General features: G+C 57.1%; 1 protein-coding gene across 2 annotated transcripts in view; it reads left to right on the forward strand.

Annotated features, from left to right (window-relative positions):
• The window catches only part of TNS1 (tensin 1), a 69,034-nt gene that overhangs the window by 28,342 nt on the left and 14,131 nt on the right, over window positions 1-26,561 (forward strand). For both annotated transcript variants that reach the window (XM_054515358.1, XM_054515357.1), the window contains 16 exons: window positions 257-307; window positions 818-940; window positions 1,238-1,302; window positions 1,424-1,507; window positions 1,626-1,738; window positions 2,313-2,373; window positions 3,751-3,826; window positions 3,964-4,093; window positions 4,472-4,537; window positions 5,092-5,253; window positions 13,769-15,469; window positions 17,865-17,945; window positions 21,721-21,899; window positions 22,159-22,297; window positions 24,615-24,707; window positions 25,597-25,632. In XM_054515358.1, coding sequence (XP_054371333.1) covers window positions 257-307; window positions 818-940; window positions 1,238-1,302; window positions 1,424-1,507; window positions 1,626-1,738; window positions 2,313-2,373; window positions 3,751-3,826; window positions 3,964-4,093; window positions 4,472-4,537; window positions 5,092-5,253; window positions 13,769-15,469; window positions 17,865-17,945; window positions 21,721-21,899; window positions 22,159-22,297; window positions 24,615-24,707; window positions 25,597-25,632 — 3,160 coding nt within the window. The remainder of the gene's footprint in view (window positions 1-256; window positions 308-817; window positions 941-1,237; window positions 1,303-1,423; window positions 1,508-1,625; window positions 1,739-2,312; window positions 2,374-3,750; window positions 3,827-3,963; window positions 4,094-4,471; window positions 4,538-5,091; window positions 5,254-13,768; window positions 15,470-17,864; window positions 17,946-21,720; window positions 21,900-22,158; window positions 22,298-24,614; window positions 24,708-25,596; window positions 25,633-26,561) is intronic.

A 26,561-nucleotide genomic window follows, 5' to 3' on the forward strand; every position in this document is an offset into this window, starting at 1 on the left:
TCTCCGTCTGGGCTTTGTTGAGGGAGGGTCTTTGCACTGTGCTTGATAGATTTTTTTTTTCATGGAAGATTACCAGTCCCTTTCAGACCTCCTGGGAGTTTTTGGTCATTGTGTTGCCGTGTGGCATAATGTTGCTCAGGGTAATGTGTCTGGGGAAGCCTCTCATAGCAGGATTTGGGAAGGCTTTGGGGCAAGGGAGAGGTGAGGTGGCAGCAAGGAAGATGTCCTCTCACTCTGCTTTTCATCTTCCCTCAAGCTTTTCAACCTCTCTGAGCGGAGACGTGATGTCAACAAACTTCACCCCAAGGTGGGTCACAGCTGTGAGAAGCAGGGAGGTCTCAGGGGCCTCAGGGCAGGCCTGTCTGCAGGACCAGCTCCCTGCTACAAGATGTCTAGGGGAAAAACAGCCACCTTTTCTATTCCATCCAGCTGGGAAAAACCCTGAGAAAAGCACTGAGACTTCACACTGTGTTTGTGGTAGTTCAGCTTGACTCCCATTACACTCCCAGTCCCCCCTTCTCAGCCCAAAACTGGCTGTTTGGAATCTCCTGGAGACCTCCCTAAGGCATTCTCCTCATCCCTCTGATAGTGGAGGAGCCCTCAGAAGCTGAGCCAATAACCTGGGGTGAGGGGCCTGAGATCTGGGACCACGGTGGCCTCCAGGGATCTGGGCAGTGGGGTGCAGTGTTTGGGATGGGAGGGTGCATGTCAGAGCAACACAGTAATGCCTACCCTGTGTACAGGCTTTTCCCACTGGCAGGCTGGGAATTCCACGTGGGCATGCCTGTGACCCCAGGCTGTTTGTTCCCCTGTTCAGGTGCTGGATTTTGGATGGCCTGACATGCACACCCCTGCACTGGAGAAGATCTGCAGCATTTGCAAAGCCATGGACACGTGGCTCAATGCAGCAGCACACAATGTGGTGGTGCTGCACAACAAGGTAGGCAGGACCCATCACTGGGGCACAGCAGTGGGGCACTGGGGCTCTGTGGGGCTGCAGGGATTGGGCTGAGCAGCCTCAGAGGCCGAGAGATGTGGAGAATGCGGTGGTTTGTGGTTTGGGGTGTGGGTCGGTGTCAGCACATATGTGTAGATTGGTGTGTGTCTAATAAGGGTTGGGGCATCTGTGGGCTGGTGTATTCTTAGAGGGATCAGTGTGTGCCTCTGTGGGATGTCTGTGCCTGGGTGCTCACAGGCCCTGCTGCCCCATGACTCCCCTTCTGCTGTGTGCCTGCAGGGGAACCGTGGCCGGCTGGGGGTGGTAGTAGCTGCCTACATGCACTACAGCAACATCTCAGCCAGGTGAGAGAGACATGAGGTCCTGGGGTGGCCCTGGGGCTCACTGGTGACCTCCATCCCAGTGGTGCTGGAGTGCTGGTGCCAATACTTTCCTTTAGCTACATCTGCCCTTTCATGCCCACAGTGCTGACCAGGCTCTGGACAGGTTTGCCATGAAGCGCTTCTATGAGGACAAGGTGGTGCCCGTGGGACAGCCATCCCAGAAGAGGTGGGTCCTGGCGCGCCTTTGCAGGCTGGGTTTTTCCCCGTAGGGTGGTTGGATGCAGGGCTCCAAGGTGGATGTTCCTTTGTGGGTTCTGCCCCTGAGCTGCCTGTCTGCCCTCCAGGTACATCCATTACTTCAGCGGGCTCCTCTCTGGCAGCATCAAGATGAACAACAAGCCCCTCTTCCTCCACCACGTCATCATGCACGGCATCCCCAACTTTGAGTCGAAAGGCGGTAGGTGCCCCCAGCTGCTTCCCCAGCCTGCCTCTTCCCGCCACCATCCCACACTGCCTGGCCAGGCTTGTTCTCCTTGGGGGATATTTTCCACCATTTCCTTGTCAATTTGAATTTCCTTTTTCCTCTCAGAGACTGTTCACTCATAATAGCAGGGTGCTACCCTTTTCTGGCACAGATGCCCCCAGAGGATGCCCTCCCAATGCTGGGCACTAACCTGAGCTGTGGGGTGACAGTGTTTTTCTGACAGCTTTTCCAAGGTTGGCTCCAGACTGGAGATTGGGAATGCAGTACCCTATCTGGTGCTACCTTATCCCCAGCCCACCACTTGCCCTAGGTCCTGCAGGACCCAAACTGTGAGGGCTTTGCCCTTCCTCAGCTCACCCACAGCATCCTTTCTGCCCATTGCAGATGTTGCCCTTGGTCGGTGCGGGCTGGCTGGGGCAGGGAGCGGCTGTTTGCTTTGGCTCCCTCCCTGTTTGGATTTCTCCCCCGTGACTAATCCCTCCCCTGGCCCCTCCGCCCAGCCGGCTAACAGCAGTGTGCCTTTTCTCCCCGCCTTGATGTCTTCCAGGTTGTCGGCCCTTCCTGAAAATCTACCAGGCCATGCAGCCCGTCTACACCTCGGGGATCTAGTAACTATCTCCTCTCCATGGGGCTTTCCTCCTGCCCAGCGTGGGGGGCATGGCAAGCGGGGGAGGATGGAGGGGATCAAGGACAAGTCCCCTGTGCTGTTGTGCTCTGTGCTTAGTCCGTTTGGGGGCCAGGGGAAAAAAAGGGGCTTCGTTTTTTTTTGGAGGTGGTAACTGGGTGTAGTGGGCCAAACTGGACCCTTGTGCTGAGAGTGCTGTAGTGACTCCGTGTATCAGCAGAGGGAGCCTGGGGCTGCCGGAGCCTGGGGCTGGGTGTCCCCGGAGGGAGGGGGGAAAGGGACGGGAGACATCTGGGAGATGAAGGCACCCTGGGAGATGAAGGAATTTCTTCTCTCCCTGCTTACAGAACTGCTCTTCCTGCCTGGATTAGTCCTCACAGATCACAGAGTATTCTTAGTTGGAAGGGACCCACAAGGATCATTGAGTCAAACTCTTAAGTAAAAGGCCCATATGGGGATTGAACCCACAACCTTGGTGTAATTAGCACCATGCTCTGAGCAGCTGAGCTAATATCCTTTCTTTATCCAAAAAAAAAAAAAAAATCCCTTTGTTTTAATCTCCCCACAATTTTTTTCTGATGCTGATCCCGAGAGCAGGCACTGGCAGAAGGAAAACAGGAGTTGATTTCTCCAGCCTCCAAGGCACTCTGCCAGCACCACATCCCAGTCTGGGTGGGACCCCTGACTCCCAGTCTCCCTGGAGGGACCAGAGCACCTCACCTCTGGGATATTCCCATCTCACCTCCCAGGACTAGGATCTCACTTCTGTACAGTCATGGGTCCCCGTTAGCTGAGATTTACTGCCATCCCAGCCTTGCCTTTCAGCTTTTAATAGACTGTTTATGGGATGCCTGTAATAAACTCCAGGTTTATCTTGCCTGTGAAATCCTACTCCTTTCTTCCCTTGTTCCTCGCTGCTGACGCCACCGCCCGTCGGCAGCCTGTCGGCCGTGCACCAGGAGGGGAGGGCTTCCCGCAGGGAAACTGAGGCAGGGAGAAGAGTCTTCCCAGAGATTTCTCCCTTTGTGTCCTAAGCCCCAGTTGAGCTGTGGGAGCCAGGTGGATGGCTGATAGCCCAGCCTCAGCACTTGGAACCTGGGCAAACCCTCCCACCCAGCAGTTTTTGCACCCTTGCTGAGCTGTGCCTCAGTTTCCCCTTCCTGTCCTCCTTCCAATGAGAATGGGATGCTCCTTGAGGTGGTGGATGGGACGCCCCTCAGTCACAGGGGGAGCAAGCTCTGTGCTTTGCACCTTTTCTGCCTGGATTTGGGTGGAAGGGCTGGTTGAGGTGGTGCTAGGAGTTTTCTGGGGGGGGGTCTCTGCACCACAGCTCACATCCTCCTGCTGTTCCTCTCTGCAGCAATGTTCAAGGAGACAGCCAGACAGGCATCTGCATCACCATTGAGCCTGGCTTGCTGCTCAAGGGCGATATCTTGGTAAGGATCCTCTGCTCAGCTCCTGGCGTAGGAAGCAGACAGGGGTTGTGTGGTTACCTTGCCTCAGGACCCCCAGATTCCCCCTTGCCCAGATCTGGGGGCTTATCCTGATGGCCCATCCCTGTTTCCCTCTGCAGCTGAAGTGCTACCACAAGAAATTTCGCAGCCCTACCCGTGACGTGATTTTCCGTGTGCAGTTCCACACGTGTGCTGTTCATGATCTTGACGTCGTCTTTGGCAAGGAGGACCTGGATGAGGCCTTCAGAGGTAACTGCTCTGGCATTTCCCTGCTCCAAACTCCCTCATCCTCCTGCCCCTGTAACTCTGGTATCATCATGGGGACATCTGGGCACCCATCACAGATCCACCCCTGCCAAAACAGGGCACCCCTGCTCCATCTGCAGGGTGTGGTGCTGCTTGGGAAGTGATGGCACCATCATCCCTTTCAGTGCCAAAACCATTTTACTGCTCCACAGGGGCTGCCTTGGGGTTGTTCTCGGGGCTAAGGTGCACTGCCCCATGCAGGGATATCCCCTAGCAGCTCCCAGCCTCAAGGTGGTCTGCAGGCGTGTTTGGGGTGGCTGGCTACTACTGGAGCTATGGATGGAAATAATTTGTCCCTTTATTCTGCTCTCTCCTTGCCAGATGACCGCTTCCCTGAGTATGGGAAGGTGGAGTTTGTGTTCTCCTATGGCCCTGAGAAGATCCAAGGTATGGCTGGTTCAGTGCCATGGAGGTTTGGAGGTGGATGCTGTCTCTTTTCCTTCTCCTCAGCTGTATCCCCTGCTCCCTCCCTTGTGACCTCTACCTGCCCCATTGCAGTCCCTTTGTCACCAGGGTAGGGTGAGGCATTCAGGCAGTAAGGTTGATCTAGGAGCACCTGTGGATGCCCTATCTCTCTCACTCTCTTCCCCAGGAGGCTGCTCTCCAAAGCCTTTGGTGGCCCAGGAGAGATGGAAAGAATGTTTGGGAATGAAGGACTCCCTTGCTCAGAAAGCCCAGATCCATGCACACTCACTGCCAGTCTGTGTGCTGGTCTCTAGCCAACCCCAAAAGCCCCAGGCAGTCTTGTACACCTTGTTTGTGAGTCTCAATGTACATCTTGTGCTTATCCATCTCTTGATGCTGCCTTTCCTACAGGATTCTCCTGCCTTGCCCTATGACTCCTGCACTTTTTTCTTGCATGCACTTTTCTCCACCTATTCCCTCATCCCATCCTTGCTGGTTCCATTGTCATCCTACCTGACCATCCTGCCTCTTTCCAGGCATGGAGCACCTGGAGAACGGGCCCAGTGTTTCTGTGGACTACAACACGTCCGACCCACTCATCCGGTGGGACTCCTACGAGAACTTCAACATCCAGCGTGAGGACAGTGCAGAGGGGGCCTGGGCTGAGCCACCCCTGCCCAGCAAGCACCTGGAGAAAGGTTAGGGCTCACGAGGTGGTCGGCCAAAGTGTCTACATGGAAATAATCTCTACCCCAGGACAAGGGACACTGCTGGGCAGTGGGAGTTGCTGATGGGAGCAGTGTGGCCATGGGATGGGAGAGCAAGATCTCATGGACTTTGCCTTCTGCCACAGTGCCAGAGAGCTTAGGCTCTTCTTTGCAGCACTTATCTGTCAAAGTGCTGTTTGCACATGCAGAGTCCAGCCTTAGTTTATGTCCCAGAGCTTTAGGAAATCCAAACCCCATGTCTGCAGGACCATTAGGTACCCGAACTGCAAGCATGGCAGGATGTAGATTACTTTAGTTGCCCCTAGGGGATGAGGATATCTTGCTGGCCTTTGAGGGTCTGCAGCATCTCTCAGAGCTGGGATAAGCCCTTTGAGCACTCATTGTGTTGCAGCAAGTTGACTGCTGTCACCCACTTGGCAGGAATGGGCAGTACTTGTATGTCGAAGGGTGGTGGGCCCGTGTCCTGTAGGCAAGGCCACCCGTGGCCAAGCAGATGCCTGGGCTTTCCTGGCCAGATCAGGAGAGACGTCCCTGGAGCAGGGACAGCTGCAGTCCCTGATGTCCCTGAAGGTCCCCAGCTGCTTTGAGTGGGAGCAGTGGATGGCAGTGCTTGCAGTGGGGGCTCTGGGTGCCTGGGGTGGTGAGAGTGTCTGTGCTATGGTGGTCACATGGAACCAGACCTGGGGCGGCTCTGTGGAGCTGGCACGGGCACTTGCCTTGGCACAGGGCAGTAAACAGGCAACTCGTGATGTGCAGGCTCAGCTGTGGGCTATGTGCAGCCTGGGGAGCTGTGGGTCCACCCTCAAGCTGGCAAAACTTCATGGCAGTCCCCTCCTGCCTGCAGAGACCTGAGTGCCTCTCATTGCATGTTCCCCTCTGGACCCTGGGCCAAAGTTTCTGCACCCCAGCCTCTCACAGAGCTGCAGGGGTACCCCAGGACTCATCTCTGTACTCTTGTGGGGTTCTTGGTGAATACTGGGGCTGCAGAAGTACCCCTGGGCTCCTCTCCATTCCCCCTTAGGGGTCTTAGGTGTCCCTCCATGCACCAACTGGGCTGTCCTCTGTGCCAGGAAGGGTGGCAATAGGGAGTGAGGGCACCTTGAATTTGTAAACACTGTCCCAGTTTGGAGATGATCCGGGACTGTGCAAGGGTGAAGCTGCAGGCAGAAGGCTGCCCTCTGACCCATGCCAGCAGAAGCAGCTGCAAGAAGCCCATCTATAAGGGTCTTTCCAGCTGTCCCACGGGGCACTTTGAGCAGTGGTGGTGGGAGTCAGCGTGGGCTCAAGGGGCTCCCATCTTTCTCCCTCTCTGTTGTCACTTTTCCTCTTTTCCAGCCTGTCCCAAGCCAGGATGGGGACTCCGGTGTCTGGCTGTGCAGGGGGGGTCCCTGTTTATGGTCGTTCTTGCCTTATTTGGTCAGGGAATTGCACGCCACATTTTTGGCACCACCAGGCGTGAGCAAGCGGCGTCCGGGGGCGGAGGGGGGTGAGGTTGGCACCAGGACCCACGCTGGGCTGGGATCAGCCGCTGCTCCTTGTCCCCGCCACTGCCCGTCCTGCCACCCGCCGAAGGCTCCCCGCGGACGGCCAACGGGATCGGGATCGCCTGCCGCACGGTGGGTTCCCCATGCCGCGTCTCTGCTGGCCACAGACCCTCTCACTGCAGGTGGATGCCCTTTCTCCAGCAGCTTTGTCTCAGCACGGAGCACCCATAAGGGCTGGGGGGTGCCTGCCAGGGTGGGATGGTCCTGTGGGACCCCAGAGCTGGAGGGACAGGCGGGTGGCTGGGGATGGTGCCTGTCCTGGCGTTCCCCTCACCTCTGCTGTGCTTATCTGGGGGGACTTGGGGAAAGGGAATCTCATTTGCAGTGGGGTCATCAGTTGACTGAGTTCTTCCAGAGCAAGGGGCATGAGAGGGGGAGCTGTACCATCACATCTTGCTCTCTGGCTGAGGGGACACAGCTGGATTCAACCGGTTCTCTGTGAGCCACTTCCATGGGACAGGCTGGCCCCATCAGTGAACTCACCCTCCTGCTTTACTCAGGCAGGGTGTCTCCTGCCCACCATGTTTGAGCTGCCCTGTGGCCCTTAGGGAGAGTGGGGTGCCCCACAGCCTGTCCTTCCACCCCTCAGTCATGTCCGTACAGCCTGGGGAAGGCAAGTGCTGCCTGCTCTCCTTACTCCTCCTTGAAGGGGCTTTGGGGTCAGTGGTGGCTGCTTGGCAGGTTCTTGCTGCAGTGCCCATGGCCATTGACTGGCTGAGTGTGTTTGAAGGCTGAAGGGAGGTGATGGCATGCTTCATCCTCTGGCTGATTTTGCGGTTGCCAGCACTGTGGTAGCCCTCCTTGGGGTGCCAAGCTGGCTCCAGAGAGGCAGGAGGAGGCTGGCAGCTGGATGTGGCACTGCTGGGCTTGCAGCTGGTTGGAGGATCACTGCAGAGAAATTTTGGGGTTCTGCAGTTGCTGTAACTCTGTCTGGAGATAATTTATGGCCTGGTTTGGTTTTGCTGAGAAAACCAGTGCTGATAGAGAACAGGGTGCTGAGGCTGGCATGGAGTCAGTGGACAGGTTGTCCTCAAGGTCTGGATGTGTGACTGTTTTGGGGGAACCCCAAGCTCTGCCATCCTGGGGTGGTGTGAGAAAATGTGAAATGGTTACAGCAGCTCCCTGTAACCACTGGTCCTTGGACCCACCCTGGGATGGCACTGCCTGCCCTGTCTCTTTACCAGGCTGGGAAGAGAGTGACCAGGGCCTGGCCAAATCCAACATCTGCGAGAGAGTTGCTAAATCCCCACCTGAGTCATGGTTCTGGCATAGGGCTCCCCTGCAGCTCATCCCTGTCTTCCCACACATCCCCACTCGCAGGGCAGGGCTGGCTGGGGTGGGGACTGGGAAGAGCATCCCACCCTTCCAGTGAGGGGAGGTCACATCAGAGCCTGAACCACATTTGGCATAGGTCAGGGGGTCCTGGAGCCCCACAGATGGAGCTGGATGCTGATCCTGCACTTTTCCATGTGGGAGAAAGCCCCTTGATGGGGTCGCTGTCATCTGTTTGTCCCCCAGGAGGGCCAGCATCTCACGGGATACACTTTTTCTAGTTGGGTCAAATCCTGTCCCACTTATCAGGAGGGGCTGAGGCTGCCCAGAAGGGCAGGCCAAACTGTGCAGAGGTGGAGAACCAAATGGTCCAGGCCAGAGCTGTTAATCCATTGCTGGAGCTGCTGGCAGGCTGCTGCTCTCCCCCGGCGGCTGGATGGGTCCCTAGGCCTGGCTTGGTGGGGAGGGGGGCCACTGGCTCTCCTCTTGCCTTCACCAGCTGACTAAAGCTGAAGGAATTCACTTCCCTTCCTTATTCTAGCCCTCTCCACTGCTCTCTGCTCCATCTGCTGCAAGGTAAGGGTGTGTTGAGGTGGGCATTTTGGAGGGCAGTGGGGATCTGCATGGGCTGGATGGGAATTCACAGGGGGTGTCCCCCTTGCTTCTGCTTATTCCCCATGGGTGAAATGTTGGAGCATCTACAGGCTTGGCTAGGCATTTCAGCTGCAGTGTGGCTATTCCCAGGGCAGGATCTGTCCTCTGACCTGGTATTTGGGGTTGTCATGTAGGGTGGGGGATAGGGGTTGTTCCCACTGGGACCAGGAATCAGGCAGGGCTAGGATGCAGGGAAAAAGAGACTAGCTGGTAGAAACTCAGCCCCTTCTCTTCCCCCTTTAAACTGTCCTTGAAATCAAAACTTGTAGCAGTTCTGTGCTTAGGGCTGGGGTTGTCCCATGGCAGGAGTGGGGAGCTCTGTCTGTGTCCTCCTGCAGCCGAGACAGCTGGGACAGAAAATAAGCAGGAGGTTTTGGAAGGACGCTGGCTTGGCGTATGGGAGCATCTGGGAGCAAACAGGGCTGTGAGTCAGGGGGCTGGCTGGAAACACTGCTCTCATCCCCTGCCGTCATCCATGGGGGTGTGGGAAACGTGGTTTGGGGGATTAGAGTGGAGGGAGCCTCACGTTTTGCTGAGTATATTGGATCAATTGAGGAGTGGAGTCCTGAGCATGGCTTCAGGCAGGGGCCTGGATGTGGGGTGGGCTTGCTGTCACCTGGACAAGCAAATTGTGAGCACCATTCCAGCACGGATTTTGCTTGGGGTGGAGCAGTTTGGTCTCAGAGAGCTCTGGAGTGGATAGGATCATGGAATACCTCCTGTCACAGAGCAGGGAAGTGTGTACATCCCAAAAACAGGGCTGGAATGTCCGTGCTGTGCCCGTGGTGCTGGCAGGACAGGCAAGAGGATTGTGAAAATGGGTCGGCAGGGTCGGTGGCTTGTCCATGGCTGGTTTCCGCCCCTCTTTAGCTGTGTAGTTATTTCAGATGGAGAAACTCAAGTCTCCAGCAAGACACTTGAATTTGCAGACCCGTCTGGGTTTCAGCATCATGTGTGGCTTGGAAGGACATCCCCACCCTGAATGTGTCTCTGCTCTTTGGGGACAGGTGTGATGCATGCACACAGAGGCTGGGCAGGGCTGGGTGTCCCAAATGAGGGGCTTACCCAGCGGGGTGATGCTCAGTGGACGGTGCAAGGTGGGCAGGCTGTCCAGCTGTCCGGCTGTCTGTCCTGCCTAGGAAACAGTTAACGCGGCGGAGCCCTGCCTGTGGAGGAAGTAGTTAATATTCATAGCTGGAAGCTGTCTGTCTGGCTGTCCTCCCTCCATGGCTCCCACCCTCTCCGCACCTCACTGAGGTTAACTCGGGCTGGGGCTGGAGCTTGGGCGGCCCCGCCGCCCTCCCCGCGCCGCTCCCCTTCCCCTCCCGCTCCTCCCTGTGGTCCCTGTGTGGTCCGGGGCGGAGGGGAGCACAGCCGCACCTCCTCGCCTCCATCCCATCTCCGGCCTCTCCCACCTTCAGGGCTCCTCCATCCTCTCCTCCAGCTCCCCGTGTCCCGGGGTTCCCCGCATCCCACCCCTCCCGGCGCCCCGCCGCCGGCCGGGTACCCCTCTCGCGGCCCCGCGGGACACGGCGCTGGAAGGGAATAGCTCCCTCCGCGAGAGGGAAAGCAGAGCCAAAGGGACAAACGCCAGCCCAAGCCAGCTCCAGGCCGTCGGCTCCTGTCCTGGACGGACACACGGGGCTGGCTGTGGACGCCGTTGGAGCTGCCACCACACCGGGTGCCCCTGGAAGGCTCTGGTGCTGGAAGGGGTGAAGGAAAGGGATTTTGCTGCCTGCTCCTTCCCTTCGCCTCGGATCTCTTAATCCCCGTCCCTTTTGGTAAGTCCTGACTTTGCTTCTCTTTGGTCTCGGGGCTGGGTGGTGAGTTCATGGTTGTGGTGACCCACGGCTGGGACTGGGGTTGCTCCGTGCCATCCTATCTGGTTACAGGATGAAACCAGAGATAAGGAGGCTAAACTCTTCCCCGTGCGATTCTGCTCACACCCCACATCCTGCGAAGAGTCCCGGGACCCCAGGGTCTTCCCTGTGGGCTGATGCTCCAGAAATGCATTGGGGCCAGAACTCTGGGTGGGGAGTGGAGGCAGCAGGTGGGATGCTGTGGGGGCACGACACGGGGAGACACGGTGACACCTCAGCCTTATCTTCTGCACCGCTGCAGAGCCGTGGACAGGATTTGGGATTTTGGGGATGCGAGCCCACCCCCTCGGTACTGTCACACTTGTCCAGGACCAGTTTTTTTACTGGATGTAGTCACAGGGTGCTAGAGAAAGAGGACAGAGCATTTCTCCTCTAGGGCAGCGAGCCTGACAGCAGGGCTGGGATCAGGCTGGGCTCGGTGCTTCCTGCAGCTGCCTCTACAGCTGGAGCAGATAGAGCCATGGCAGAGCTGCGACGGGGCTGAGCCCAGGGCAAACCCAGCCCACGATGGGATGGCACAGTCTGCCAGGCAGGAGCTACTCCGACCTTCAGGGATGAAATCTGACCTTGCTGGGAGCTGCAGACTCTTTGCAAATGGGGTGCTGAGAGCCTGCTGCTTTGAGGGTGGCTGGTTTGTCTAAGGTGTTCTGTTCCATTATCCCTTAGTTTTTATTTTATTTTATTTTATTTTATTTTATTTTATTTTATTTTATTTTATTTTATTTTATTTTATTTTATTTTATTTTATTTTATTTTATTTTATTTTATTTTATTTTATTTTATTTTGTTTTGTATTCAACTTTTCAGGTGACAAAGTCATATAGTCATATGAGAGATAGTGTGGCCCAGGGATAGTGGAGGAGGCTTCAGAGTGGCAGCAAATAGCAGGATTTGGGATTTGTCTCGTGGCATCAGAGCCTAGGAGGTACATGGGGTTGAGGACAGGATGAACAATCAGGTGTGGGGCAGAGCAACTGTGGGAGAAGGGCTTGGCTGATGGCTGAGCTGTCACAGGCTGTTCCTTGCTTACTACCCTGCTACTGCTCTCGGGTGAGTGGGGGGCCACCAGCCTCCCTGTGTCCCCTCCTCATCACCGGCTCTGGGGAAGGTGGGATGTAGCAGTTGGGGCTTTCTGTCTCTGCCATGAACTGCTCTGTGCCCCATCCTCACCTCTCTTGGAGACATTTCTCCCAGCTGTGGGGCAATACCCAGCCTAAAGAGTAATTAAAGCCTTTCCTGTCTATTTTTTCCCTTGGCACCACGTGGTTACATTTATATTTATTTATTCCCTTTTCCTTTCTGTTCCTCTGCCGTTGTTCTCCCAGCCCCCATCCTGGCTTTTGCCCTGTTTCTTGAGACCAGCCAGCACCATCACAGCCTTCAGATAGGAGGGCTGTGCCTTTTCCCCTGTCTCCAAGCAATGTCTCAGCCTGTCCAGCATTGACACTGCCCCTGGATATGCTGTTTTTCTCTTTTTCCCTCCATGGAAAGGGTTTCCCTCCCTCTCTTACCCTTTTCCCCAGTAGGGGAGGTGTTGTGGAGACAAATGCTACTGGCTCCTGGCTTTACTGGCTGGATGAAGAAGCTCTGAGTCTCTGGGAGAAATTCTCACTCTTTCCCATACCAAGTGCCCAGAGAGGACCTTGCTGCGTGGTCCTGAGACATCTTCAAGCCAACATCAGGCTTTGGGGCTCAGCTGCCTCCTTGGGATACTGCCAGCGAGGATTCAGGAGTGGAAAATAAGCAACGAGGAGAGTGCCCTGACTTTGTAGGACTTGGGCTCGGTGTTATTACCCTCCTGTGCTTTGTGGTGAGGGGGTTGTTGGCGTGGGAGCTGCCGGGGTGCGGGTGCGGCGGCGTGGGGCTGGTTAAGCTGTCCCGGCTCGGAAGTGTTTTGCTTGCAGATAGGGCCGCTCTGATTTCACACTATCGTGTTAGGGCCGTCTTCCGTCCCTGAGTCAGCTGCCTGGCCCCCCGCCAGGGAAGAGTCATTTTTTCCTCCAAAAGAAAGTGTTTAACACTGCTCGCGGGACCTTCCAGGAAACCTCGTCAGGGAGCTGGAAAAACAAGAGTCTGCAGCCTGGTCTGTGCTGTGCAGCTCTGGCGGGGGGGATGTAGCTTGGGAACTATTCCCATTGCTGTCAGTGGCCAAGGTCCCTCTGTACCCCCAAAATCTCTCAGCCCCACTTGGAAAGGTTTAAGGGGTGCAGCTGGTTGTGGTGTTGGTGCTGATAGGTGTGATGGAAGCTGGGGGGCTCAGAACTGGAGTGCAGGATTACTGATGATGATGCTGCCATGCCCTGGCTGCCCCCCAGCCTTTTGGGGCTGTGGAGCAGAGCCAGCTGCCCACACTAGACTTGAATCACGGTGCCAGGACCTTCCTGCGGAGGAGATGTTGCGTGTTCAGGGTTGGGCAGTGGCACTGTCAGTGCAGAAGCTCTAGGGCAGCTTGACCTGGCCTGAGAGAGGGAAGGGAAAGAACAGAAAGGGTGGGGAGCCTGTCTGTAGTCAGGGAAGAAGAAGTTAAGGATGTCTGTGTGACTGGATCTGTGCATTATCTGGGAGGAGAGTGGGCAGGGGGAGGAAAGGTGGGTCTGTGGTTCATCTGTCCTTCACCCGTGGGCTGAGTACATCCATCCAGCTGGAGACACAAAGAGCTACGAGGCCACATACTGATTGCCTCCACCCGTCCTCCTACGGCCTGTGGTGCATCTCCTCCACCCTCCCTTTTTGCCTCCCTGGTGCCACATGGCCCTTTGAGGCTGGATGAGCCCTGTGGAGCAGCGATCGCTGACTGTGTGGGTAGCCCTGGCCCCTGCCAGCCGTGGAGGAGAACTGCCAGGAATGATGCCTGGAAATAGTGCACAGGATATTTGGTGGATCCCAGTGGAGCAGGCAGCGCTTGCGTGTGGATCGGGGGGCTGTGGGGGCATGGGGTTGGGGAGGACCTGGCTGCGATGTCTTTGCATGGTGGCGCCGGTGGGAGTGTGGAGGGTGCCGAGGAGACATCGATGCTGGTCATTAAGTGTTCTGGCACACGGAAGAAATCGAAATCACCGGCTAATGGGACCCATTAGCTCCATGCAGAGAGCCAGCAATTGATCTGGGGTCTCGTGTTCGTTTCTCCCCTTGCAGAGGTTGGGCACACACAAGGGCCCCTGGATGGGAGCCTCTACGCTAAAGTGAAGAAGAAAGACTCCCTCCACGGCAGCACCGGTGCCGTCAACGCTGCCCGACTCCCGCTCTCGGCAGCGCCCAACCACGTTGAGCACACACTCTCGGTGAGCAGCGACTCAGGCAACTCCACCGCCTCCACCAAGACCGACCGGACCGATGAGCCGGGGGTGAGTGGGGCACCCAGTGGCCAGGCGGTGCTGAGTCCTGAGGAGAAGCAGGAGCTGGATCGTCTCCTTGTTGGCTTTGGCTTGGAGAGCGCACCACCCATGCACAACCACGTGCCCGGCCCCGTGCCGGCACGCCTGCCCACCATGCCGGGCCGCCACGTGGTGCCGGCTCAGGTGCACGTCAACGGGAATGCCGCGGCGCTGGTGGCCGAGCGGGAGACAGATATCTTGGATGATGAGCTGCCCAACCAAGATGGGCACAGTGTGGGCAGCCTGGGCACGCTCTCCTCCTTGGATGGCACCACCACTGCCAGTGAGACCGGCTACCAGGAGGCGCCTCGGGTGGGCAGCCTGTCCTCCCTGCCCAATGGCCCCTCGAGCTGCAATGGGGCTGAGAAGCTGCTGAAGGAGGGGCTGTATGATGGCGAGCCGCTCTCCAACGGTGGCTACCCCTACAACAACCAGAACACCCTGATGGGCCACCAGCTCCGTGACACGCTGCCTTCCTTGCGGCCCTCGGCATCCACTCAGGAGCACCTGGCTGGCTACACACAGCGCCTACCGGGCTCCCACGCCCCAGGGTGGCTCCAGCCTCAGCCACTGCCCAGCTCCCAGCCCTACCTGTATGCCTACGACCACCCCGGAACCTACCGCTCCCGGTCCTTCCCGGCAGTGGACACTGCCAAGTACGACGCCAACCCGGCGCTGCCCCAGGCCCCGGCTCGCAGTACCAGCAGCCGGGAGGCTGTGCAGAGGGGCTTGAATTCCTGGCAACAGCAAGGGGGAAGCCGGCCACCTTCCCGGCTGCAGGAGGGTGGCATGGAGAGCCACAGCCCCAGCATCTCTAGCTGCAGCCCCCAGCCCAGCCCGCTGCAGACGGTGCCCCCGCACAGCCACAGCATGCCCGAATTCCCTCGGGCGCCCTCTCGCCGGGAGATTGAGCAGTCCATTGAAGCGCTGGATGTCCTCATGCTGGACCTCGCACCTGCCGTCCACAAGTCACAGAGTGTGCCTGCCACCTCCCGTCAGGACAAGCCAGCCGGACCCCTGCCCTCCTCCCTCTCCACCCAGCCCATTGCTGGTCTCTACGCCCGGCCAACTCCACAGGTGGCCCAGCCGAGGTCCTTCGGCACGTCCGTGAGCCCCGCGGTCTCTGAGCCCGGGAGCAAAGCCTATTCTCCTGGAGAGCTGGACTATGGGGTGCATGATTATCGGGAAACCTATTCGCCCTACAGCTACCAGCTGGCACCGCTGCCAGAGCCCAGGAGCTACAGCCATGCCCCGGCCGGAGCACAGATGGGCACTGTCCCACTCAGCACCTCGTGCTACAGCCCTGTGGGGTCTCAGCAGCAACTCACCTCCTCCCCACCTTCCCCCACCGTCCCAGCACAAAACCAGATGCCCCTGAAGGGACCGGAGAGCTATGAAGACCTGTCGAGGTCGGCAGAAGAGCCCTTGAATCTGGAGGGCCTGGTGGCCCACAGGGTGGCAGGTAGGATCCTTTGGTTCCTAGGGGGGATGGGGAGGATCGCATGTCCCGAGGTGCTGGAGCACACAGGGGTGGCATGCATGGTAGAGCTGGGGATAAGCGATGTGGAGACTCCTTGTCTGTGCTGGATCTGGGCTTGGGACTGAGCCCCCTGCCATGGAGACATGCAGGGCAGGGGAGCAGCCTGTGCTGCTCTTTGCTGAGATCCTCCTTGCAGCTTGCTGTCTGCAGCAGCATTGCCCAGAGCGGGGAGAGGGTGGCTGAGGGTGTCAAATCCCCCCATCATGTTAGGGTAACAGGGCTGGTCTGTCCCTAGGTGGCAGGGCCAGTCACTGGATCTCTGGGGAATATCTTTCTTTTGGGGACAATATGGAGGGTTTGGGAAAATGTTTTCATCTCTGGCTGAGGTTGTCCTGCCTGGACCCCACTTGGACATGATGTTCTCCCTGCCTGGAGCATGATCTGGTATAGGGTCCCAGCAGAGAACTTCACTTGTCTTGTGTTTGATGTCTCTGTGCTCATCCCTGATTTCAGTCTCTTCTTTACCCCCTGGATTTGGTGGTGCTCAGACCTCCTCCTTGGGCAGCTGGGGTGCTGCTGGAGTGGGGACTAGGCTTTTGGGAACTAGGCTTTTGTCTGTCAGCTGTAATTCTGCCCAGCTTGGCCCAGGGTGGTTTGAATCTGGACCTAACTGTGGGGCAGTGGTCAGGGGCTGGGAAGACATTTCCCAGCCCTACCAGAGAGGTTTGGTGCTTGGCTGGGTGCACTGCCAAGTGTCAGTTCTGTGGCTGGATGAAGGCATTAGCTCTGCGCTGTGGAGGGCAAGCTGCATCCACCAATCCCCTGCACTCCTGCAGCTCTAGCTTAGTGGCTTTGGGGACACAAGAGTGTCCCAGCTGCCCAGAAAGAAGGTGCCATGGTGCTGTGGCAGCTCGGTGCCCTCCCTTCCGACTGCTTCGGCTGCAGTTGTTCAATTATGGAGTGACATTTGGGAAGGGTTTGGGGCTGTGGGCCAGCTCGTGATGCTGGGGCTTGGCAGCTCCGTCCCTTCCAGCTCTGTGCTCAGTCCAGAAACTCGCCCGGCATTAGAGGGAGGGGGAAAAGGCTTGGCTGGAAAAATCCAACAGCATCAGCCTCCCAGGAGTGGGGACTGAGTCACAGGGTGGGGGGCAGGAGGGGTGCAAGTGGCAGGAATGGGATTGAGGAGGGTCATAGAGTTGTTGGAGGAAGTTTGCATGAGTCTGGACCTGACCTCTGTGATCCAGATTAGATTCACAGAGGGTCATGGGGCTTTTGCAAAGAATTTAAACAAACCTAAGGACACATGGATGCCCAAACTGCGCTGTATGTCTGGATTTAATATTATAAACAGCACATGCCTGCCCTCCCCTGCCACCCCACATGAAGAATTAAAATGGGCTGGAAAAGTAGACAGTTCTAAGGAGAGGAGGAAGAGTATTTGCAGTGTGTGGGAAATGGACTTTTGATGGTGTCTACCAGAAACATCCATCTCCCCAACTTGGAGTCAGGTCCTCAGGGCTGGGCTGGGGTTACTGTCATCCCCTCGTAGTCACTGGGCTTCCCAGGGAGGAGAGGGGCATGTGGGGGATGGTCCCCAGCCTGTGGCCACCTGTCTCTGCTGGAGCTGGGCCTTCTGTGCTGAGGTGGGGACAGTGGGTGGCCTGACCTCTGGCGGGAACAAGGTGTCCTGAAGGCAGCGTTGGGAGGGGACAGCCAGCGGGGACCGTGGGGCATGGACATGTTTGTTTACATTCCCTGCTGCTATAAATTGCCTGCGTGTCCTGGCACAGAGATGAGGAGCATCTCACACCTCCTCCGTTCTTGGTGGGGGAATGCTCCCATTCCTTTTTCCCACTGATGATGGAGGGGAAGACATGGCACAGGGCAGCGCTGGCATGCCCAGCATCTCCCCTCAGAGGGGAGGTGGTCCTGTCATCCTTTAAGACCCTCTCATCTCCTAGCAAGGCATCTGGGGTCACCCTGTCTTGTCCCAGCCCTGAGCATTCTGTGATGAAGGGGACCTGCATGCTGCCACCCCTGAGAGATGGTGATGGGGCAATTGTGGTGTTGCACAAGGCTATATACGACTAGGAGCCACCATTGATTTCCCATATGGGTTTATGTGGTGCCTGGAGCCAGGCAAGTTGGCTGATGGAAAAGCAGCTCCAAGCAGAGACTGAGCTCCTTCAGACCCCAAATGACCCCAGACTCATCTGCTGGACCCCAGCTAATATTTTCTCTTCTTTCTCTCTCTCTCCCCCCGTGTTGTATCTCGTGACATTTGTCCTGTCTGCCCCTTCCTCTCTCTGTGGGGGACTGTGTCTGTCCTCTGTGACCTCCTACCCTCCTTGCACTCCCTGTCCTGGTATGCTGGCAGAGTACAACGCCAAGCTCAGGGAACTCAACAAGAGCACCAAAGTCCCCCGTCCTCCTCTGAGCCAGCAGCGGTCCTTCTCCGGTTCGTTCATTCCACCTCCTTCCTTTTCCCTCCTTCCTTGTTCTCCAACCTTCCCCATGCATCCTTCTCCTTCCCTCTCTTGCATTCTTGCCCCCTCTCATCCTTCCTTCCTTTTCCCATCTTTTCTCTCTCCTTCCCCTTCATTGCTCCTTCCCTCTCATTCTTCCTTCCTCCTCTATGCATGCTGAGTGATCTGTGTGTTGCATGGATATGGGATGGAGGGAGGCTCAGGAGACCATTTCCATGCAGGATTGGTCCCTTTTCTCAGCAGCGTGATGGTCAGGGCTCCCATTGAGCTCCTCCAGTGATGGGGGAGCCCCTGGCCCTGGGTACAGACTCCCCTTCCCATGCTTGGTTTTGCATCTCATCCAAGCCTGGCACTGCTTGCTGGTGGGGATTTCATTGCTGGGCCAGTTCTGGACCCTTGCTGCATCCCCCTCCAAGCTTTGCCCTGACCATGGCTCACCCCTTTGGGAAGCAAGGGCTGGGGTGCAGCTCCACAGAACCCAGATATAGCCAGTTGTCAGCCCAGGAGGGTCTCTCCTACATCAGTTTAGGGATCCCCATGTCTTGGTGTGCAGCTGGAGGGTGTGGGCTGCTGAGGCTGGATTTTATGCAGTGTGACTTTTGCTCCTTGAAGGTGAGTTTGCCCTGGGTGATGTGTGCTGGTCACCTGCTTGGTGCTTGTGCATCCACTTGTTGCAGGGCAAGGAGAAGGTGGGAGATGGAGTGGGGAGTCACCATCTTTCTGTGTGACCTTTCTCTCCCCACTGGCACCTCGGGTTTCTCCCCAGGAGGACCAAAGAAGTTTGAACCCTCCCAGTCCCCAGCACAGAGTAAGGTATTTTATCGTACCCATTTGTGGTAATCAGGCAGGACGTGGGGAGCAGTCTGTGCCAGGATGGGGTGAGTTGGGCTCTGGTGAGGAACAGCACAGGACAGCATCTGTTCCTCATGCAGGCAGGGAGTGAGTTTGCATCTCTCTTCCCTGGGTGTTGTGTGTCCCCATTCACATCCCAAGGGCCTTGGGATGCTTCTTTGTTCTCTCCTGTCCACTGTGGGGATGTCACCTGGCTCTTGCCTGGCAGTAGTTCTAGAATCTCATGGCCTAAAAGCAGCTGCCTCCTGATTGGCCTAAAACCTGGCTCCCCAGCTGCAAAATTACCTGGGTTTGCCATTGCTCCTCTTTCCTCCTTCCCCAGCTGTTGTGCTCCCTGCCCTTCCACAGCCCTAGAGCTGTGCTGAGTCTGAGGGCAGTGGGTTGGTACTAGGTGAGGTACTTAAATGAGCAGCAGGAGGAGTGGCAGTGCCGCAGGTGTTGGGTGAGAGGGTGAGGAGTGGGGTGCAGGCTCCTGCTCCCCCTTTGTGAATAGGAATCTGCCATCCTGCAGCCAGCCACGGCGTCCTTGGGAGTCCAGTGACAGTACTGTGGCTAAGGGAGGCTGTGTGTCTGCTGAGGGGGCAAAGCAAGCTGGGGAAAGGAGAGTTTGTTTTTCAAGCATAGTTTCCATCCCATAAATCACCCAGGGGGTCGGGGGAGCCATGCTCAGAGCCTGGGTTTCCTCCAGGCTTTGCTCCGGGCGGCCTGTGAAGTTTCCCACTCTCCGCTCCTGAACAATGAGTCCCTTTTTTCCCTTCTTCTCCCTCCCCTCCCTGTGGCCCCGGCTGCTTTCCATGTCTGGGGAGCAGAGCAGCCTGGGCTTGCTGAGCTCCTGGGTGTCCCAAGGGGCCAGATCCAGCACCCTGTGGTTAGGTGACGTGAAGCCCTGGGGACGGAGCAGGGGAGGGAGTCCCATGCTGCAGATGTGTGATGTGCACGGATAGCCAGGCTCCATCCATCTGCCGAGTTTAGTGCTTCCCAAATGAAAACTGCAAAGCAAGGCAGTCATGCACAGCTCGAGGAGACAGTCCCTGCCTCTCTGAAGTGCTCAGGCCCTGCAGCTCACTTTGGAATGGGCCAAGGGATCCTCCTGCTGATGCTCCTGCAGTGTTCAGGAGAGCCCATAGTGCACAAAGTAGAAGGAAAAAAGAAAATATGAGAGTTTGCTTTTTTCCCCTCCTGTATCTTGTTTTTCCCTGTGCTCCCAACTGCGAGCTTCAGTTCCTTCTTTTTTTTCTTCCCTTAAAGTGAAGAGCAGGACAAAAGATATGGGGTGGCCCTATGCAGTGCTGCCCATACCCGCAAGTCAGCTTCCCAGGGACCCTCCCGGTCCCCCTGTTCTCTCCACGGGTCTTTTTAATGGCCATCTCCCGTGCCGGTGAGCACCTGCAGAAAGGATCGGGAGTTGTGTTTCAAAGCTGCTCTTAGTGGAATTTTCCAGGCCGCCTCTGCGGCTGGAGCCAGCCCCGTTGGCTCGAGTCCCCCGCCTCGCAGCCTGGCCGCCTCTCCCCCCGAGCCGCGATTTTATTGTTGTTGCCATTCACTGGGCCGATTATTTAGAAATGCGCCCGGGCCACCTCCTTCCCCGCTGCCCTGGCAGCCCTTGCCCCGGGCCGGGAAGGCTCTGGTGTGTGCGCCGAGCAGCGAGGAGGGGAGGGCAGCGGGTGCGAGGCGTGGGTCCCATGCGGAGCCCCCGGGAGTGAGGGGAAGCAGCTGATGGCTGGTTTTCCTCCGCCAGCCCGTGGGAAAGGAGTTGGTGTTTGAAAAGTGCATTTCCTGGAGCGTGATGCTGGCCTTTCTCCCTTTTTTTTTTTTTTTCTTCTTTTTCTCCTTTTTCTCTTTTTTTCTTGCCTAATGTGCTGACCAAGAGGAGCCCGAGTGCTCAACGATTGTGGGAAAAGTAGAGGGGACAGGGGGACAGTGTTGTCACCTCTGCTAGGGGGTAGGAGTGTGAGTCCCACGGGGCTCTGAGCTGTGCCCATGGTACTCTGTGGGGTTGCTGTGCACTGAACTCAGCACCATCATCCATGAGCCCAGAGTAACCTCTTAGCCAGGCGAGGTGGGATAGAAAGTGTGTTTGGGCACTGTCAGGTGCTGGGAGAGTTGAGCTGCCCTGCCCTGTGCCAACTTTGTCTGTGTTCCTGGGCTTTATCCCAGCCAAGGAGATCTATCTCTACAGCCCAAGAAACCCAATCTCCTGTGATGACTTGGTTGCTCTGTTCTTCCCCCCAGCCTGTGGACATTGGTGGCTCCTGCTGCTGGGATCTGGGAAAGATGTTTGGGGGGAGATGGAGGGGAGATGCTCATCTCTCCGTTTAGAGAGGCTTTGCACTGGGGACAGAGCAGCAGTGTTTTTGTAGGGTTCCCTGCACTATTCCTCTGATGAGTTCTTTCTTCTTTATCCAGTGCTCCCTCTGCCTTGGGGATTCACAAAACCAGGCTTTTTCCACTGCTGTGGTTGAAGCCACATCTGGCTGTGGGTGCAGGGATGCAGGCTGAATACAGCTGTCCTTGTGCTGGCTGATTTGGTCATTTCCCACTATGATGCTGTCGGGAGGCCCTGTTTCTTCCCTGCTCTGCAGGGATGCGCTGTCTGGACTAATATCAGGATGCTCTTGCCCCTTGCACTCACTGCTGGAGGTTGTCCCTGAAAATCTAATGGTGCTTGGGAGGGCTAGTGCAGCATTTCAGCCACTAGCCACAACCCTGCCTTGCTCTATCACCTGGTCACTGTTGTAGGGTGTATCTGCTCCAGCTACCCATGCTGGTCTGGGGCTTTGATGCAGGTGCGTGCTGCAGCTGAGACCTCTCAGGTCAGGCCTGAAGCATCTCCTGCTGGTCCCCACCTCAGCTGGCAGCTGCTCACCCCTGTGCCACCCTGTGCTTGCCCTGCAGGGGTGCAGTCCCGGGAGAAGCCTCTGGAGGAGAGCGCTGTTCCTGCCCGCAAGCGGACTCCCAGCGACAGCCACTATGAGAAGAGCTCCCCGGAGCCCGGCTCGCCCCGCAGCCCCACCGTGCTCTCACCTGAGGTGGTCAGCACCATCGCAGCCAACCCTGGAGGGAGGCCCAAAGAGGTGGGCTGGAGTAGAGGACTGCTGGGCTGGGGGGTGCTGACTGGGGAGATGTGCCTCCAGGGAGGGGGATGGCTTGGTCAGCATTCACAGCATCCACAGAGCTAGGGGTCAGTCGGTGGTTTTTGTGGTGGTGGGGGTGGTGGTTAGCAGGGAGGAGGTGAAACCCTTCCCTTTGCCCCCTCTGCCCTCTCCTTGGGGTGTCCTAGAGGTTTGTGCCCATCATAGGGATGGGACTGACTCTTTCTCCTGCTCTCCCCAGCCTCACCTCCACAGCTACAAGGAAGCCTTCGAGGAGATGGAGGGTGCCTCCCCCACCAGCCCACCCTCCAGCGGCGGTGAGATTTCTCCCCCCACCCCAGCCTTCCCTGTGTCACCACAAACCCCTTACTCCAACACCTGTAAGTGCCATGCCTCTGGGAGGCAGAGGGGCTCGGTGGGTGGCTCTGGGCAAGCCAGAAATTTGCCAAGGGTCAGACAGCTCCAGGTTCCAAACACCCACCACCATGTTAACCACTCCTCCTCTCCATCTTCCTTTCTCCTCCACATCCTGCCACTCCATGCTACTGTCAGCATCCCACTTACCTCAGCTTCACATGCGTGGCACACTCTTCTTGGTTTTTCCCCACCCTCCGCTCACTGGGGTGTTATTTTTTTGGGATCCCAAGGTGGGATGGGGAGAGAGGCATGCTATGACATCATCCCATCCTGCATCTCCCCATTTTTCCTACTGGCATGGCATGAAGAGAAAACTGCAGTGGCAGGCGAGTGGGAGGGAGGCAGGAGGGACTGAAGATCAGGAGAGCAGACTCATACCACATCACTTCTTGCTCACAATTTCAAAGGCAGGAGGGGCAGAAGGCTGGGATGCTCTTTGCATGCTGCATCTTTTGCTGCTCTGCTCCTCCAGTGCAGCGTCTCTGTTCTGACTTGCCCTGTCTCAGTTGTGGTGGGTTTGTGTGGACTGGGTTTGTGTGACCAGCTTGAGCGACGAGCCCTGAGGAGCAGCCACACGTCAGCACAGCACGACTCGGGCCAGAGCAGTGCAATGGAGCAGCCAGTCAACTGGGAAACCCATTAAAAAGATGACAGCCCCCCCATGCCCTCTAAAACACTTCTGTAGGCTGAAGGCTGAGGGATGCTCTAGGGCTGGGGATGCTTGGGCTGAGCACAGCCCCTTCTGATGCCATGTCCAGGTTGCAGTGAAGCCACCTGCCCCCCACAGCTCAGCCTACAGGGCTTGGAAAACTTAACAGTTTTGTTGCTCTTCCTTCCCTGCAATCCTCTGATATTTGAGCCCTGTCTCTCGGGATGAGGAGATGAGTGTGGGAGCATTGCTGGGTGCTTGGCAGCTCGGAAATGGCCCTGTTGTTCCTGGGGACTGAGAGCTCGGCCCCGGGGCAGCAGCAGCTCCTTTGGCAGTGGCTCAGTGGCTCTGGGAGATGAGTCACTTGCAGAGGTGACAGGAACAGCCTTGCTGGGGTCGTGGTCCCAAGACAGTGCTGCTTATCCAGCACCAGCCAGGGAAGCCTGGGAAGCTTGAAGCTGCAGCTTTCAGGCTTTGCCAAAGTGGCCCTGAGGGATATGGGAGCAACTCCCCTCTGTTGGGAGATGGTGGTCCTGGGAGAATTCCTGGCCCTGTGAGGACCCTGCTGCTCATCAGCCAGCTGAGGTGTGAGCTGACATTGTGGCTTGGGGTCAGCTGGATTGGAGGGAATCAGACACCCACTGGGGAAGGTGCTGCTGTCTTAGTTTCCCAGGAACTTGGCTGCTCAGCTGCTCCAGCCCCAGGCTGCTGGGTGGACCTGGCCTTAGGGCAAGGGTCTGGCTTTCCTCTGGACCTCCCACCACCCATTGCCTCCCAGCCTCGCCACAGGCCCTGTGCCTGTGCCAGCAGTCAGACACTGCTGGAGGCTCGTGCCCTTTGGTCTCTCTTGCTGAAGATGATGCCCTGAGGTTTCCCCTGATACGGGAAAATACGGCATCAGGGAGATGGGGCAAACCCAGTGGGTAGGAGGGGGAGGAGGTGCAATCTGCTTGGGGCGGTCTGCCCTGCCCTGTGAAACCCCACTACCATCCATACCATAGCCATACACACATACACAGCTCCTCCTGGTGTGTATGTCTGGGCACAGGGGTGCAGAACTCACATGTGCATTGCCAGCCCTCTGTGTGAACATCCCCATCCACCCACTGAGCTGGTCTGGAGAGCAGGGGTTTTTTGGCAGTCCTCCTGTCCATTTTGTGGGGGTGATGAGCTGCTCTGGACAGCTGGGTTCCAGCTCAGCCAGATGTGGGGATTGGTAGAAAGGGGTTCAGGTGTGGGAGAGCTGGGTTGGGATGGCTGCTCACATAGGGGAAATGAAAGGGGCTTCATGTGTTTATGGTGGGGCTTTATAGGGATGGTGCTGGGAGATGGGGTCTGGGCCTTTCCTGATGGGAGTTGTCCCCTTTCTCCATCCTGCCAGCTTTGCAATGGGGCAGGGGGCTTGTTCCCAGTCACCTCCTTCCCTGTATCCTCTCCCAAATGAAGAGGAGGATCAGCATCCTTCTACAGGGTGTTGCTTCATATGAGGGCATCTCATGTTCTCAGCAGCCCTTCCTTGCAGCCAGTGGGTGGGATGGGCTACAGGGTTCTGAACCCATGGGCAGTTCCAGCCTTTCTGAGGCATCACCTCCCACCCTGCACTAACATTCTCGTGTCCACTGTGCCAACAGTGCGTTCTCCCCCTGGCCTGGCCAAGACCCCGCTCTCAGCACTGGGGCTGAAGCCCCACAACCCGGCTGAGATCCTGCTGCATCCAGTGGGAGGTGAGTGTGACATGAGTGGGGACTGCAGGCAGATCTTTTTGTGGGGGCATCTGTGAGGATACCCTGGAAGGGTCCCTAGTTTGGAGAAGGCACTTCCACCTCCCTTTTGTGGGGCCTCTGGGACTGTGTAGGCCTGGGGGGTGTTGGTGCTGCTCTGGGGGGCTCCACACAGGAGGGTCTTCAGCAGTGAAGGCTAGTAGATAACCCTGTGGCCCTGTTTCCTGCCCAGCCCCATACTCTTCCCTCTCCCAGCCCCTACATTCCTTCTCCTCCCTAGGACAGCTGGAGACAGTTTGCTCTCTGGGAGTTGAGCCTGTCAGCCAGAACAATATCCAGAGCTCTTTCCATCCTGGACAGCAGTCTTTTAAGTGCAAAGGCCCTGCTGTCCTGGGGACGTGTCCTGAAGTAGCCTGCCAAGCCAGACCTTACTGCACCCCAGCACCCAGGGCCCCTTCCTGAGCCAGCTCAGGGCTGAGTGTGACCTTCTCAAACCCATCTGAGCCTGGGGGCCACAGGTTGATTGAGCTCACACTGCAAGACCCTTATCCCTCTGCCCTCAAGGGTGAGCTGATGCTTTTTTGGTGCTTGCTGGGCTTTTTGGAGCAGCCCTTTGGTTACTCTCTTCTGCAGTGTTCTCTCTTTCCCATCTGAAGCCAACTTCCTGAGTTCTGGACATCATTTCTGGGATGTTGATGTGATGTGGGGGTGTCTGAGGCCGGGTTTCAGTTTGGAGCACTTCCAGTGTTGGGAGGTGTGGGGCTCTCCTTTGTGCTCTTTGTGCCCCTGCCTGAGCAAGGCAGAGCTGCTTAACTCTGATTTCTCTTTCTGTCTCACACCTCCCTTCCTCCTCTTCCCACTCCCATCACTCCCCTGCCCCTCCATCTCTCAGAGCTAGAAGGGGAAGCAGGCGGTGACTCTGAAGAAGGTAAGAAAGGCTTTTCTTTCTCTGCATCTCTCTTCCTCATGCAACCTCACTGCTGGACTGTCCCTCAGAGCAAGCCCAGGTGTCTGTTCCAGCAGCCTTCCCTTGTGCTGTGCCTCAGGGATGTAGGAGCCTGAGTCTTGCCTGTGCTGCTCCCTTTAGAGGAAGGGCACAGCATGCCTTGTGTCGTGGTAAGATTTCTCAGTGTCCAAGTTGGACCTGAAGGTCTGTCACACTGTATGGCTGTCATCCCTGGGGACTGAGAGCTCTTTGTCAGTGAGGTGCCTCCTTACTGCTGGCACACTGGGGATGCTGGCACGCTACAGCCAGCTTTGGATAAGCCTGGCGGGATCTGAGAGCAACAGGCCCAGTTTTAGTCTCCTTCCCTCCCCTTTTGGCTTTGCTGTTGCCATTCAGAGTGAAAATAAACCAAAGTGCAGCACAAAAGGTCAGCAGGCGCAGAGGCCACCAGTGTGTTGCCAGCACGGCCGGCTGGGCAGTGGTGCAGCACCAGCAGCTGGTGCACATCTCCTGCCCATTAGGCAGCTGCCCACATTCCCCCCACCTCTCCTGTCTCTGGGTTGTGCCACTTTGGGGATGCCAAAGATGGGGCTGAGCTGGGACATCAGTTCAAGTGTGGCTGTGCTGACGGCGCAGGCACTGGGACGGCACATCTCGTGTGGGGACAGAGGCTTTGGGAGTGGCTGTGATTCCTTGGAGTGCTGCCTGCTAGGTAACGGTTGTTGGGTGGTTTTGCTTCCTCCTTTAATGCATTTTTGCGCCCTCTGAGCTGGGATGAGGAACTGTATGTTCAGGATGGGTTTTGGGGAAAGAGTGTCTCTTCTTGGTGGGTGTGGTGCTTCCTCTAGCCCTAGCAGCCATCAGCATTTCTCCTTGGAAGTTTCTCAAAATGCACACAACCAAAACCTGAA

The sequence above is a fragment of the Molothrus ater genome, chromosome 7, assembly GCF_012460135.2.
Source record: "Molothrus ater isolate BHLD 08-10-18 breed brown headed cowbird chromosome 7, BPBGC_Mater_1.1, whole genome shotgun sequence".
NCBI lineage: Eukaryota > Metazoa > Chordata > Aves > Passeriformes > Icteridae > Molothrus > Molothrus ater.